General features: G+C 39.8%; 1 protein-coding gene across 1 annotated transcript; it reads left to right on the forward strand.

Moving 5' to 3' along the window:
* The first annotated feature begins 10,360 nt into the window (after positions 1-10,360).
* On the forward strand, positions 10,361-15,418 carry LOC149935702 (uncharacterized). Its single transcript, XM_090153590.1, has one exon. The coding sequence runs from the start codon at positions 10,361-10,363 to the stop codon at positions 15,416-15,418; it is 5,058 nt and encodes a 1,685-aa protein (XP_090009716.1).
* The last annotated feature ends 770 nt before the right edge of the window (positions 15,419-16,188 follow it).

A 16,188-nucleotide genomic window follows, 5' to 3' on the forward strand; every position in this document is an offset into this window, starting at 1 on the left:
TTGTACCGTTGATGGGATGGTTCTTGTACCGTTGATGGGATGGTACTTGTACCATTGATGGGATGGTTGTTGTACCGTTGATGGGATGGTTCTTGTACCGTTGATGGGATGGTTCTTGTACCGTTAATGGGGTGGTTCTTGTACCATTGATGGGATGGTACTTGTACCATTGATGTGATGGTACTTGTACCATTGATGGGATGGTTCTTGTACCATTGATGGGATGGTTCTTGTACCATTGATGGGATGGTACTTGTACCATTGATGGGATGGTTCTTGTACCGTTAATGCGGTGGTTCTTGTACCATTGATGGGATGGTACTTGTACCGTTGATGGGATGGTTCTTGTACCGTTAATGGGGTGGTTCTTGTACCATTGATGGGATGGTACTTGTACCATTGATGGGATGGTTCTTGTACAATTGATGGGATGGTTCTTGTACCATTGATGGGATGTATTTGTACCATTGATGGGATGGTATTTGTACCATTGATGGGATGGTATTTGTACCATTGATGGGATGGTATTTGTACCATTGATGGGATGGTATTTGTACCGTTAATGGGATGGTACTTGTACCATTGATGGAATGGTACTTGTACCATTGCAGGGATGGTTCTTGTACCGTTGATGGAGAGGTACTTGTACCGTTGATGATAAGCCTCCACTGAAAGATCTAGTGTCCGAATCTGCATCCTTCAATAAGCGATCTGATTTACGGGTATCCTCTGGAAAACCTGGTCTCCTAATTCCTAATTGAACTCGTATGCTTGAGCTCTACGTGTTCTCGCCTCAAGAAAATTTATGGTCAACGGTACAAGTACCCCTCCATCAACGGTACAAGTACCATCCCATCATAGCTAGCCTTTACAGTGTTCACACTCAACTCTCCGATTGGAAACTACAAGCGCTGCTTTCTCTCCCGCGTTTTGCCGAAAAATATATTATGTCCGTAAAATATGTAGGAAACGTCTCTCTTAAAATAACTAGGAAACGCTTTAAAATATATAGGATTTTTAAAAGTGATAGGTAATTTTAAAATATTCCTAGAGTTTGAAAATATTTATAGAGTTTGAAAATATTCCTAGAGTTTGAAAATATTCCTAGAGTTTGAAAATATTCCTAGAATTGTTAAAATATTCCTAGAAATGTTATTTAGTTTTTCCGGTTTGGCGCCCCATATATAAGCCAATAAATAATATAACAATAATTACCAGCGGCAACTTTTAGGAGTGTATACAGTAGCGTAACTAGGAACTCCGGGGCCCCCCTTGAAAAACGACTCAGGGCCCTTTTAAAAAGCATCAATTTCAATCATAAACGTTTGGGGGCACCCTAGTTCTCGGGGGCCCCCCCGCGCCGCGAGGTCTGCGGGGGCGCTATTTACGCCACTGAGTGTATATCGTATAGCTTTGCTGTGTGCAACCGACACCTGTTTTCTTTGAAGGACTATGAAGAACTCCTTTCTACGTGTAACTTATTTGTCTACGACAACGTCTGCTACTGTTGACATTATCTATACGCACACTATGGAAGTTAAGCGTAGAAAAAATTAACTTGGGAGAAAATGAGTAAACTTGTAAGACTATAACTCCTATATTTATTCACCCTACACGTTTACTAGTCCTTACTTATGTTGTCTATTAAGAAAGTAAAATTTCCAAAGCTTACTAAAAGGATATTATTTCAGAAGTGGAGAAAGAAACGTAATTAGCCTTTTCAGTTTACATAGAGCCACATAGTGGCAAATGCGAGAAGCTCATGAAATGCTGGATTTTCGTCTGCTAAGCAGACGATTTTTCCATAAAGCGTCTGCTTAGCAGACGAAAATCCAGCAGTTTATGAGCTTCTTGCATTTGCCACTACGTGGCTCTATGTAAACTGAAAAGGCTGATTATTGAAAGTGCGATACTTGTACCCGGGTGCTTGTAAGGACAGGTCACTCAATCGCGTTGTGGGGGCATTGAGGACCAAAAATGCCCGTCTCACTGAAACGTCGCCCCGTATTTTAGTAAACTGCGCAAACGACACAGGTTATATTGCGCTCTGGCCAGATGTCTGTAGACTTCCGCGGCTCAGATAAGAAAGGGAATTTTATGACCAACTTTATCCATTTTGTTAAAATAAAATGTATTTCACCGTTTCATTAGTCAGCATTGACACTTCAGTTTATTTCGTGATTTATCTATCCATCCTTTTCGGAATTAAGTGTAAGATACTAGCAGCACCAGATGAAAACATAGTTATATTATTTGCTAAACCATGGTTTTTATTATAAAAAATAGTTAAAGTAGTTCACTATTATCCATGGGCAGACTAATACGAGTTTTTCATTAGTGTTTTATTACATTTTAGTCGGGGTACATCGCAACCGGAACAACAAATATGATTGATTAACGAAGAAATATGGTCTATATTTCCAGAAAAAAAACTATTTGCTTTTTTTCGGTAAATATTTAATTCGTAAATATTTCGAAGAGTTATAATTTGATCTTATTTCTCTTAAAAAAACAAGTGTGTACAAATTTATTTAAATAAAAGTTCATATCGGCTTCATGATAAAAAAATACATTCGGGGAAAGTAAGGCGGCGGTGAATTTATTGCGATCAAGATAATGTTTTTTTTTTCAAACTATATAATTAGTTGATAAACAAACTCGAGATTTTACCGTTAAATTATCTGGAAGTTTTCCGATTAATCATGGTTAACTGAATTTACCGGTTGAAACGATCAGAAAAATCCGAGCCCTACCCCCCCCCCCTCATAAATTACCTTTAAACTGCTTTGATAAAAGCATTTTTCCCTGCCCTACAGGGCATATTGATCGTAGAAATTATTATTGTAAATATAAGCCATAAGTAATCATTCAGTTACAAGATAATAATTATTAATAATTTATAACTTTTCACTTTATGGTAAAAAATGTTAGTTTTGTTAATGACAGATCCTACACTTTGATTCAAACCAAAATGTAAAGAAGCAATATTAAAAATATTGAACACTAGAGTTTCAATTTCATAAGAATTCTTAAAATTTTATCAATTAAAGGTAGGAGCTACAGAGATATCATAAATTAACTTCAATACTTTATTCATGCATTTTCCAACTAAAATTTACCAGATTCGGTCCTGTCTTTAAAAACAATTTAAAGAATTCAGTTACATTTCCAGGTGGAATTTTAAAAAAATAAAGCATTTTGTGGGCCACAGTGGACATGTACTTTGCTTCCTTAGCAATGGTACTATCCATTAGTATCACTCGTTCACTAAAAAACTTCAATTCTACTATAAAATCAATTTTAACTGAAGAATAGGATTTGGCTCGTTGATTTTTCTACTGTTAATTTACCAGAAATCCTGAAATTAGAAACAAACTACTGAGACCTCACACTGTTAACAAAAATGGGGTCAAATTGATCAGTGCCACTATAATTTTAACAATTGCTGTCACTCCTTCATTTCCAGTCTATAATTTATTAAAACTGAAGGACTGGCTTTTCAACTGCAAATTTAACAGAAACAAAATACCTTAACACTTATCTTCACTTATAGCCACAGTTTTATATTTTAAATTTGGAACTCTTTTTAATTTAATAGCAAGCTAGTCAGAGTTCCTACTTTTCAACAAATTACAAGGCACCTTAGCTGAAATAATGTATATCCTACTACATCATAGGAGGCCATCTAATGACGTATAATTCTACAATCTTTGTTGCGCGAATTTCAAATTATTATTAAAACTTACCGTAAAGTTCCAAATATTAGTTACAATTTTAAATAATTAACGTTAATACAATTGTTTAGTAATAATAATTTTCAATGAAATAAATACATCTCAACCAAATTTATTTATAAATAATACGTTTTTAAAAACCCGAAAAGTTTTAACACTAGTTTAAGGCGACATCGCGGTCCGCCATTTTATTTTGGATTTTTTGGGAGTGATGTTATCACGGAATGAATCGTATACCAAAGTCAAGCACTGCAAAGAGCATCTATGGTTCACGTTAGAAAGCGAGCCTCACATTTGCTACGCACTTGTTTATTGTGCCTCCGGTAATAAAGCCTCTTCTATCGCATGGAATAAGGCCATTTATGATTGTCTTAATCATGACATCTTAACTGAAATCAATGCTGGTAATCAGGTATACGTATTAGGAGATTTTAATGCCCACCTTGACGAATTTGATTCTGAGGATGCAAATGGGCGACTGTTTAAAGAATTTGTAGAAACTAACTCATTGATTATTGGCAATCTTTCTCCAAAATGCAAAGGTGTAGTTACTAGGCATGATCACCGATCAGAAACCACCATTGACTATGCTCTATTTAGCGACTTATATTTTGAAAACATTACGCGTATGGAAGTCGATGAGATGGGAGATTGTAGTGTTGGTAGTGATCATCATGCAATTTTCATAGAACATAGCCCAACGAATAAAAATAACACTCCCTCACAAGACAGTACTAACAAAAGTGCAGACCCACCTAAACGTTTCTGGAAATTTGATGAACCGGAGCGCCTGACAGCTTTTCAAGCTGAAATGGAAAATTTCGACAGCAGTAATAGACCTGGTAATACAAAGTATGACAACTTCTGTGGGGCCATTCATAATGCAATGAACAAAACCCTCTCTACGAAAAAGGTATCTAGTACACCAATAAATGGATATACCCGTAAACCATGGTGGGACAAGGAAATCTCTGTTGCAATTTCACTGTGCAAAGAAGCCAATCGACAACATAGGCATGCCCTAAAAACTCGTCAGGATGTTGAAGTGGTTAAAGGCACATGGGCAAAGTATAAACAGGCCAAAATACAGGTAAAAAATATCATCAGCAGGAAAATAAAGACTTTCAGTAGAAAGATTGAGAAAGGAATCCAGGAAGCGGGGAAAGAGAAAGGAAAGAAATTTTGGAATTATATAAAAAGACTACGAAAAGAAGGAAAGAGTATAATCTCAAAATTTAAAGGAGTGAAAGCAAAAGACGGATCGGTACTATTTGCAAAGACGGAAGTAGCGAAACGTATTGAGGAATATATACAAGAATTAGAAGATGACCTTTTGCAAACTTCCTCTACTCATTGTACAGCCCGCCATTCCAACCGTGCAATAAGTCCTACCATCCCTCCGACTTCACAGACCCCCCCAGTGGATCACACACATACACGCAGTAAAGCTTTACCTGTACCTCATACTGAAGAACCTACACCTCAACGAGGAGATGACAAGTTGCTAGAAGACTTTTCAATCGGAGAACTAGAAGTGGCTCTAAGGAGAATTAAAAATGGAAAGTCTGCTGGGCTAGACAGTATACACGGTGAATGTTTACGTGCCTTAGGGCCTAAGGCTCGTCGTGTCCTACTCTCCATATTCAATGAAATCCGAAAAGGGGATTATATCCCAGCTTCATGGTCCGATACTCGGGTGACCCTACTTTATAAAGGAAAAGGCAAAGATGACACAGACCTCGCTTCATATCGTCCCATAGCGGTGACCTCAGTTCTCTACAAACTTTATGCATTGCTCCTCAAAAATCGCCTAGTCGATTATCTTGAATCGAATAACTTACTCAGAGAAGCTCAGTGCGGTTTCAGAACAGATCGTAGAATTGCAGATAACCTATTCATCCTTACATGCTTTATTGAAATATCTAAGAAAAAAGGGCGAACTTTGTATCTGGCATTCTTAGACTTCAAAAAGGCATATGATAGTGTGAATCGTGATAGTTTGTGGCAAGTGCTTTTGGACAAGGGAATACCAGTAACATTCGTAGGACAGCTTTCTAATCTTTATTTTAGTTGTGGGTATGTGTATAATTTCAATGGCTATTTATCCCAAACCATTGCAAGTAGGGTGGGACTTCGTCAAGGCTGTCCTCTATCCCCTGTATTGTTTATTGTTTTCATTGATGATTTGGTGAGGGCAGTTGAGAATCAGAATGTTGGAGCAGAAATCCCTGGAACTCATCTCCCCCTAAATGATATACAAATAACTTGTCTTTTATATGCTGATGACGTAGTCCTTTTGGCTAACTCTGTCCAGAAAATGCAGTGTATGTTGGATGTTTGCTCTACTTTTGCCATGGAGAGAGGTTTGAATTTCAGCATGGAAAAATCCAACATTATGATCTTTAGAGGCTGTACAGATGTTAACGAGCCCATTTATACTACTCTGCAACTCCGTAATAACCCTATGTCAGTCGTTTCTCAATATGTATATTTAGGGGTTTTGCTGAGCTCTCAAGGTCATTACCTCGCTGAAATGGAAAAGAACATTAAGAGCAAAGGTAATAAGTTGCGATGGGCCGTCACCAACATGGCTAACCGCTCGTACAATAGATACTCTGTCGGCAGAAGTCTCTGGAAGGCCGTAGCAGTTCCAGTCCTCACTTATGGCAATGAAGTATTATGCCTCGGCAAAGCCACTGTTGAAAGCTTGGAGCGTGCTCATCGTGATGTAGGCAAATCACTTTTAAATGCTGGCCCTATCGCTGCCAATGTTGCTATACAGGGTGAAATGGGCTGGTCCACAATGGTCTTCCGGGAATATAGAAGTAAAATCAGATATTTGGGTCGTTTAAAATTTATGAGCTCTGAAAGATTGGTGAAACAAACGTATGACTTTGTTAGAGCAAACGGAATTGAGGTAGTTTGGACCAAAAGAGTCGCTCAACTTGACCATATGTTTGGAATTGGTACAAAGAGGGGAAAATCCACCACCTATAAAGAATGGCTTAGTTGCGTTAATAGCGAAATGTGTACTACGGCCATTAGTATCTGGAAGAGTCAGGTTGAGAACAAAAAAAGTCTAGGGATTTATAAGGCAAAACCGCAACCAAAACCAGAAAACTGTTATGGCAATAGCTATTGTTCGGGGCTCCTGTTTCAGGCTAGGACAGGATCTCTTTTAACAGGGAGTAGGTTAGCTGAATTAGGTATTAACTCTGAAATTTGTAAAAATTGTTCATCAAGCAGAGAAACCATCAAACACATTCTTTTTGACTGCCCTTTCACTGACTTGAACCAAGATATCATTAATTGGCGTGCCCATCACAACAATGACCCTTTAGCTGAGGTTTTGGGCCTATCGGAGCAACCCTGGGACTCTGACGTAGTTTCAGATATTTTAGTTAAGTGGCAAAAGCTTAAGTGGGAGCGTCAAAAGAATACTAAATTTTAATTCACAATATTTTTTGCAGTTCCTATGGTACGTACCGGGCATATTAACTATTAACTATTTTTAGAATTATAATCGCGATATTAACTGTGATAGTACCTTTAACCCAATTTTACCTTTACTGTTTAATTTTAATTTTACTGTTTAATTTTAATTTTTGCTGTCTAATTTTAATTTTGCTTGTTTACGTTTATTTGAGTAATTTTTGTTCTATTTTTGCTGAGCTCCACTACGGAGCCGCTCTGTTTCGAAAGAGTGTATTTTTATACGGCAATAAATAACCTATAACCTCTTTTGTAACAGGGTTGCTAGCTCAGGAACTTTCCAGCCAATGAAAGCAGACTTATGTCAGATATGAGTCTATGAAGGAAAGCCATTGGCATACTCTTATTCACTGCCGAGTAAACCTGGTAAAGTATTGCAATTTTTATGTGTTAATAAATTATTGTTGACAATAAGAATAATGCTGCTAGCCTCCCTAATATGCTGAATCTTGGGCATGAAAAACCTTGAAAATAATTGTTAAAAGTTATATTTTTTCCTGCCTTCCAGTGTACTATCGATTCCCATAGGAAAGCGTGTTCGGCCCATAAATAACTCTGGCCTATCGGCCAGAGTTAATAAAGTCGAAACAATAAGTTATATGAAGTGAAGTTACTATGGAGAGTGGTGTCATTAACAAAGGTAATATAAAACGATATTATCAGTTTTTTTAAGTCATTTTTAAGACAGTATGGTTTACTATTACTAGAAAACTCTGTAAAAGAATCCCAAAGTGGTTCTGATAGTTATGAAACTGCAACTCATTCTGATGGGCCCATTATTAAGAAATCCAAAACTGTGAGAAAACGCATCCAAAAATATCGTAAGGAATGGGAGTCCAAACCTGAATATTCACCATGGCTAAAACCTGATAACAAATGCCCAAAAGCAAGGTGTACTTACTGCAATGTATCATTTTTGGCTCAAGTTCAAGTGATCAAAAATCATATGTCAGGGAAAAAACATATTGATAGAACTAAAGATGTTAGATCTGTAAGTAAAAACATGGCAACGTTTTTTACACAAAACCAAGATCAAAATTCTGTGTCAAATGCAGTGAAAAGAGCTGAAATAAAAATATGTGGCTTCCTTGTAGAGCATAAAATAGCTTTTCAGTCAGTTGACCATTTAACAGAACTAGTAAAGTCTTGTTAACCGGACTCCAAAATTGCACAAGAACTACGACTCAGAAGAACCAAAACAACTTGTTTATCAACAAATGTAATTGGTTCCTCTTACAAGGAACAATTAGTTCAGACACTAAGAGAAACTCAATTTAGCATAATGATAGACGAAAGCACAGATATATCAACTGTCAAAACTACATGTATCGTAGTCAGGTTCAATGATGAAAAAACTGGAAAATTTGTTAGCAAATATTTTGGTCTTGTTCAAATTGAACCTTCTTCAGAAACTGGAAAGGTCAGTGCTGATCATATTTTTAAATCAGTCCTCAAAGAATTTGAGTCAAGACAAATAAACCTAACAAACATAATTGGGTTTGGGTCAGATGGTTGTAATACCATGATGGGTGCTCATGACTCAGTTGCTAGTCGATTTAAACAACACTGCCCAGGTATTTTTATTATGAAATGCATTTGTCATTCTCTGGCCATATGTGCAAGCGAAGCTTGTAAAAAACTACCTCGTCGTTGCGAAGACCTAGCACGAATTATTTACAATTTTCTAAAGCATAGTCAGAAAAGACAAGCTGAATTAAAGCAATTTCAAGAAATATTAGGAATCCCAGTACATAAAATTTTACACCCATCTCAGACTAGATGGTTGTCCCTCATATCTGTAGTTGACAGAATTTTGGAACAATGGGAGGCTTTGAAGTTTCTCTTTTCAAATATGTGGAACCGCGAGAAATTGATTGCTGCTGAAGAAATATATAAAAGCCTTCATGACCCAAGCATTAAAATGTACTTCACTTTTTTGCAATGGGTCTTGCCAAAGTTCACTGGCCTCAATGAGTATTTTCAAACTGCAAAAGTTGTGTTAACCACACTTCATGAAAAATATCTAAAAGTTACAAAGAACTCTTAATAACCTTTATGGATAGAAACTTCATCAATGTAACTGATTTCAATGAATTGAACATTAATGATGAGTCAAAGTACATTCCCTTACACCAAATTTATCTTGGAGTAAATGTTTTGAATGAACGTGGCAACCCAAAATTTAAAAACCACCCTTGATTTTCAAAACATAAGGAAAGATTTCCTTAATAGATGTAGAGCCTTTCTGATAGAAGCGATACAATTTTAACGATCCAGTGCTGTCAAAAGTATCGCTTCTCTCTCCAATATCTGTGCTTGATGGAAGATCTCCTACTCTAACACCATTGGCGACACATCTTCCTAGACTATTTGCAGGCGAAAACTTGCAAGAACTAGATGATCAGTTTAGATTTATATCTATCTGTGATATACCAGATGAGGTAAAATTACTTAAGGAAGTAGATGTGTTTTGGAATAAAATGTTAAAAATTGAAGATACTACTGGGAAAAAGAGATTTGATGTTGTAGCTAATTTTGCACTCTGCGTTTTATCACTACCTCACTCAAATGCGGATTGTGAAAGGGTTGTCAGTAGAGTCAATTTGACCAAAACCAAATCAAGAAACAAATTGATAACTTCAACAATTTGTTAACGCCAGACATACAGGCAGTAACATAAGCCCCCTTTTTATCTCTCGATATACATTTACATATTTTTGCCTAGATGGCCCCAGCTACGCAGGGACTCCCTTTTTAGATTCGAATATGGGAAAGGCCGAAGTGGCAGCCCTGTTAGAGGGTGACTTACTTTTTTTTGGACGAGAACGATGCGTTGAGAGGCACGATGACAAAGTCTAATCGAATGTACTGTAAGATTACTTTTTCACAACTATTAAACTATTTTAACTTTACGTAAACGTTTCCTAAATGCCTACGAAAACAACGTTAACAATTCAGAAGTGGGATAAGACCCAAAATCAACGCCAAAAATTTTGAAAATAGCGATCATTGGGCTTGAAACGTTAAGCCTAACGCTACGCTACCCACGTTGCCGAAAAACGAACAAAGTCGTCCCCATGAACTTTCGGATGATAACGCATGAAATATTCCCAACGCCTTGCAATTAAACGTCTATGATTAGCACTACGCAGGGGAATAAGAAACACCAACGAATAAACGAACCAATACGAAGAAGCAGAAGACTAAAAGGTGAAAGCCCTGAGTCTATAGCCAACCAGGAAGCAAACGAAAGAGGAAAGACAATCAAGCCCCAACGTTCCAGGCAAGCTGATTTTGAGTCTAACGTTTCCTTAAACAAAGCAACCAACGGCAACGCTACGAATAAAACGCCAGAAGACTTCACACACGAAAACCAACCTGAAGATCTTATGGAAAATAACGGAAACTGGGAACAGCAAAACGACAACATGCCACGAACCAGTAACGAAGCGGATGAAGAGGTTGCACCTATGGGTTTCATATCACTACAAAGAGCGGTAGATGCTGCGGTACAGCAATCTATTTCGGCAATGGCTGCAGCGCATCTAGAACAACAAAACCAACTTCTTGCGGCTCACCAACGACAATTGGAAGCGTTCCAAAGAGACAATCCTCAACGAGAACCTGCTGGACATGCGGTACAACACCACCATTACAATGACGGAAGCAAACTGATCCCCGACTTTGATCCAGTTAAATCCCCTCATCAAACTGTCGACTCGTGGATAAAGAAAGTCGACGACACGGGTGCTGCATACAACTGGACTGATACCATGAAAATAAACCACGCAATACCGAAACTACAAGGAACAGCCAAGGTATGGTACGAAGGGTTAGCGACTGTCAATCATACCTGGGCAGAATGGACATGTCTTCTGAGGGAATGGTTTCCAGTTGTTAGAGGTAAACAAAGCCTCCACAGAGAAATGGAACGTAGGCTTAAGCAGCCAAACGAAACTATTGAAGCCTACTATCATGATAAAGTAGCTAAGGCCCGACTTAGCGGATTACAAGAAGCTGATATGATAGACTATATCATCACTGGCTTAAACGATGAACGTTTGATCACTTCCTTAAGCAACAGAGATTATCGAACGCCCCAAGAACTGCTGAAGTGCATCAAGACTATGGAAGAGAGACTAACGCTCGTGCGAGAAGGTAGGGACAGGAATAAATCTGAAACATCGGACAAGGGAAAGAGGGATTTCAGGCAACGCAACTTCCAGCTACCAAACGACAGCACGAAGGGGAAAGATCAAAGTCATACGAAATTTGTTAGAAAGCCACGAGTCAACGAGAAGGGTGAGTCCTTGTGTTTCAATTGCTCGGAATATGGACATTTATCCAAGGACTGCCCGAAACCCCAGCGCAAGCCCCGCTGCACGAAATGTAGCAAGACTGGACACGAGACGAAGGACTGTGGCCATACCAATACGAACACAATCGCTCACGTAGACAACAAAACAGGCAACGAAACTAACGAAAAGTATTTTCAAGACGCCTTACTAAATGGCCACGAAATAAGATCCTATCTAGATCTTGGTAGCAAGTGTGTTGCCATACGAGCCAGCGAAGCCAACAGACTGGGCATCAAATACCAACCACCAGAGGACGGAGCGGTGATTGAAGGTTATGGAGCCGGAGTAACTAAGATTCTAGGTGTTTTCACAGCCACCCTAGAAATCGACCAAGCGAAGGCAGAAGTGGAAGCTCATGTAGTTCCAGACGAGGCTCAACACATTCCATTGCTGGTGGGCCAACCGTTCTCCGAACAACCGCACGTAGTAATCGTTCGACGTAAGAATACAATTCGAATATTTGAAGAAAAGAAAACGTCTGAAGATGAAGATGACTGTTTAAAAAACTTTCAAATACCAGACTTACCGAAACCCCGATTGAAGCTTTGGGTTAAAGAAGCCACGGTCATACCTCCTCGGTATGTAGGATTCATCGATGTTCACGTAGGAGGACAGGAAACACCTGGAACGCCAGAATCTGATTTGTTCGTCGAAATGCAACAACGTCAGAGGCCGGGTTACGAGCACTGCATTCCAAGAAGCATCACACGAATAAACGAAGAAGGACAATCCGCAATTCCTATCATGAACCTTTCGAATAAGAAATTAACTTTTCGAAGAGGACAAAAGATTGCCCAAGCCGAAGTCTGCGTTGCAGCGGAAGAAAACTTAAAATCGGGCGTAATGCAGATTGAGAAAAGATCCTTAATGCCAATCACGGAGGACGAGTTAAACGTTGGACCAAGCGTAACGAACGACGAGAAGAAGCAGTTATTAGACCTCGTTAACGAATTTCGAGACGTCTTCTCCGACGGGATGGAAAATTTGGGACGGACAGACCGAGCTATGATGACGATTGAGTTGAACAGCCCGAAACCCGTCACTTTCCGACCATACCGTCTCTCTCATTCAGAAAGAGAAAAAGTAGCGGAGCAGATGAAAGAGCTACTCCAACTGGGTATCATTATTGAATCTGAATCTCCGTATGCGAGCCCAATCCTAATTGTGAAAAAGAAAAATGGAGATGAACGTCTATGCATCGACTACCGAGCCTTGAACAGGATTACAAAACGCGACGCCTACCCGCTTCCACGAATTGAAGACCAGATGGAACGCCTCCAAGGAAGCAACTTTTTCTCAAGTTTGGACTTAGCCTCAGGCTATTATCAGATCCCGCTAGAAGCGTCATCAAAAGAGAAAACTGCATTCGTGACCCCAGACGGCCATTATCAATTCGAAGTAATGCCTTTCGGCGTCACCAACGGACCTGCTGTATTCCAACGAATGATTAACTCGATTCTGGGAAATCTACGTTATACCATCGCCATGGCATACATGGACGACGTCCTGGTGCCAGCAATCACAGTGGCAGAAAGCCTAAGCCACTTGCGACAAGTTTTCGACGTTTTACGGAGGGCAAAACTGACCCTTAACCGAAAGAAATGTTACTTCTTGATGGACAAAATCAACTACCTTGGATCGGAAGTTAGTAGCGAAGGGGTTAAACCAGGACTGGCTAAAATAGAATGCGTACAGAATTTCCCAACGCCAAGAAACGTTCACGAAGTAAGGCGATTCTTGGGATTGGCCGGATACTTCCGGAAATTCATACAGAACTTCGCCCGAATAGCTGGATCACTAAACCAGTTACTGAAGAAGGACGCCACATGGGTATGGAAGCCCGAGCAAGAGAAGGCGTTTGACACGTTAAAAGCACGATTGACAGAACGACCAATCTTAGCACTGTACGATCCTAAAGCGGAAACGGAACTGCACACTGATGCAAGCCAAATAGGGCTGGGCGCAGTCCTCATGCAAAAGGGACCGGATGAAAGAATGCATCCAGTCTACTACGCAAGCCGAGGTACTACTGCGGATGAAGCTCGTTACCACTCGTACGAATTAGAGACTCTAGCCATCTGCTGGTCAGTCGACAAGTTTCGAGTGTACCTTTTAGGAAGACATTTCACAATCATGACTGATTGTAACGCTGTCAGAAACACGTTCGCGAAAAAGAATATCGTTCCACGAATTGGGAGATGGTGCCTGAAGCTCGAAGACTTCCACTACACCATAATTCACCGCCCAGGTTCGACAATGACTCACGTCGACGCTCTTAGCCGCGCCCCATACGGCGAACCAGAAGAGGTCGAAATAGCCAGCGGACTCCAGATTTGTCACATGTCAATTACGATCGAAGACTGGCTTGTAACCGCTCAGAAACAGGACCCGAAAATCACGGACATTATCGAGCAATTAAAGAAGACAGAAAAATTAACCAAACACGATATCCAAGTCCAGAAAGATTTCAAGTTAAAGGATGGACGACTGTTCCGGCACGCAAATCAGGAAGACCCCACCGATGACACGCTCCGATGGGTTGTACCAGATAAGGCACGTTGGCAAATCGTGAAGAAGAATCATGACGAGATAGGCCACTTTGCGGTGGATAAGACTTACGCAAAAATCCAAGAACGATTTTGGTTTCCACGGATGAAACGATACGTCCGAAGGTATATTTCCTCCTGCCTGCCATGTTTATTCCACAAAACGCCAGGAGGAAAGAAACCAGGACTTCTTCACCCAATCGACAAGATTGGAACACCAATGGACACGGTACACGCTGATCACTTAGGTCCATTCGTCACAAGTACTAAAGGGAACGCCTACTTAATAGTCATAGTGGACGCCTTTACGAAGTTTACCATTATTCGACCAGTACGGAACACAGGGGCAGGACCTACACGAAGAATACTCGAAGAATTTATTGGAATATTCGGCCCTCCTAGGCGGATCATAACGGATCAAGGTACTTGTTATACAAGTCGGACTTTCGAAAATTTCTGCAAAGAAGCCAACATAATTCATGTCAAAAACGCCACGGCCACCCCACGGGGTAATGGCCAAGTCGAACGTTATAATAGGACAATAACGCCAGCTATAGCGAGCCTATGCGTTCGCGCAGACGAAAAAGACTGGGACGCCCACCTAACCCAAGTCCAATGGGGCGTCAATAATACTCTGCACAGAGCCACGAAAAGTACACCGTTCTCTCTACTCTTCAACTTCCGTTCACGACACCCAAAAGGAAATGAACTGATCGACGCACTAGATCAACAAAATGACGAAAACCTACAAAAGAAGAGGGTACAGGCTCTAGACAACATCAAAATCGACCAAGAAAGACAACGAATGCGGTATAACGCCAAAAGAGCCAAAGCTCCCACGTACAAGGTTGGAGATATGGTAGTGGTTGAAAGAGACCCAACAGCAACGGGTCAACCCCACAAAACCAATGCGAAGTACAAGGGACCCTACGTCATCTCTCAAACACTTCCTCACGATAGATTTGTTATCGAGGATCTTCCAGAGATACAACGAAGTCAGCGCTTTTATCGTAACACCGCACCAGCTGATAAACTCAAACGATGGTTCCTATTCGATGGACACGACAACTTAGATTCATCATCTGACGACGACGGAAGTACCGAAGCCAGTCACGAACTCCGAGACCCCAGCCGAGCACCAGCAGTTCTGCGTCACCGCCCAACTCCTAGGACGACTGATCCAGAAGAGACGCTCACTGAAACTGACGAACCCACCGACAATCAGAAACGTACCAGTTCGCGACGACGGCAGAAGCCAAAACACCTAAAAGATTATGAACTCTCGTGAAAGTCAAAAGAACGGAGATTATAATTAAGTTCAAAGAAACTGCGATATTTGTAAGGTTTATAAGGTTCCTAAAACCGCAATTAGTATTATTTTACCACGTATCATGTAAATGTTTGTCATAATACTTATTTTGTATCGGTATCGTGTTTTTGCTAGGCCGCACGTTTTTAATACACTATTTAGTCAGGAGCCTAAAGTATGCAGGATAGCCGAATGTTAACGCCAGACATACAGGCAGTAACATAAGCCCCCTTTTTATCTCTCGATATACATTTACATATTTTTGCCTAGATGGCCCCAGCTACGCAGGGACTCCCTTTTTAGATTCGAATATGGGAAAGGCCGAAGTGGCAGCCCTGTTAGAGGGTGACTTACTTTTTTTTGGACGAGAACGATGCGTTGAGAGGCACGATGACAAAGTCTAATCGAATGTACTGTATGATTACTTTTTCACAACTATTAAACTATTTTAACTTTACGTAAACGTTTCCTAAATGCCTACGAAAACAACGTTAACAAATTGATGGCACACTTTTAAGTGGGGAATGTATAAAAGGAGCTGGAAACTGTGTTAATTTCGAGCCAACTAAAGATATGTTAAGCCGTTTTAACAAAGAAATGTGCAAAATCTCTAATGACTCTAGTCAAATGGAAGATGATACCTTTGATAATTAATGATATTTTTATTAAAAAGTCATTTTAAAATTGTTTTTTTAAAAGCTAGTGATCTCTAAAAACCAAGTGATATTTTTTAAAACAAGTTAGTTTTA

The sequence above is a fragment of the Leiobunum rupestre genome, chromosome 7, assembly GCF_980474605.1.
Source record: "Leiobunum rupestre chromosome 7, qqLeiRupe1.1.hap1, whole genome shotgun sequence".
Taxonomy (NCBI): Eukaryota; Metazoa; Arthropoda; class Arachnida; order Opiliones; family Sclerosomatidae; genus Leiobunum; species Leiobunum rupestre.

Bases quoted from the DNA above. Each gene is read 5' to 3' on its own strand.
- LOC149935702 (XM_090153590.1), top strand. From the start codon at position 10,361: ATGATTAGCACTACGCAGGGGAATAAGAAACACCAACGAATAAACGAA.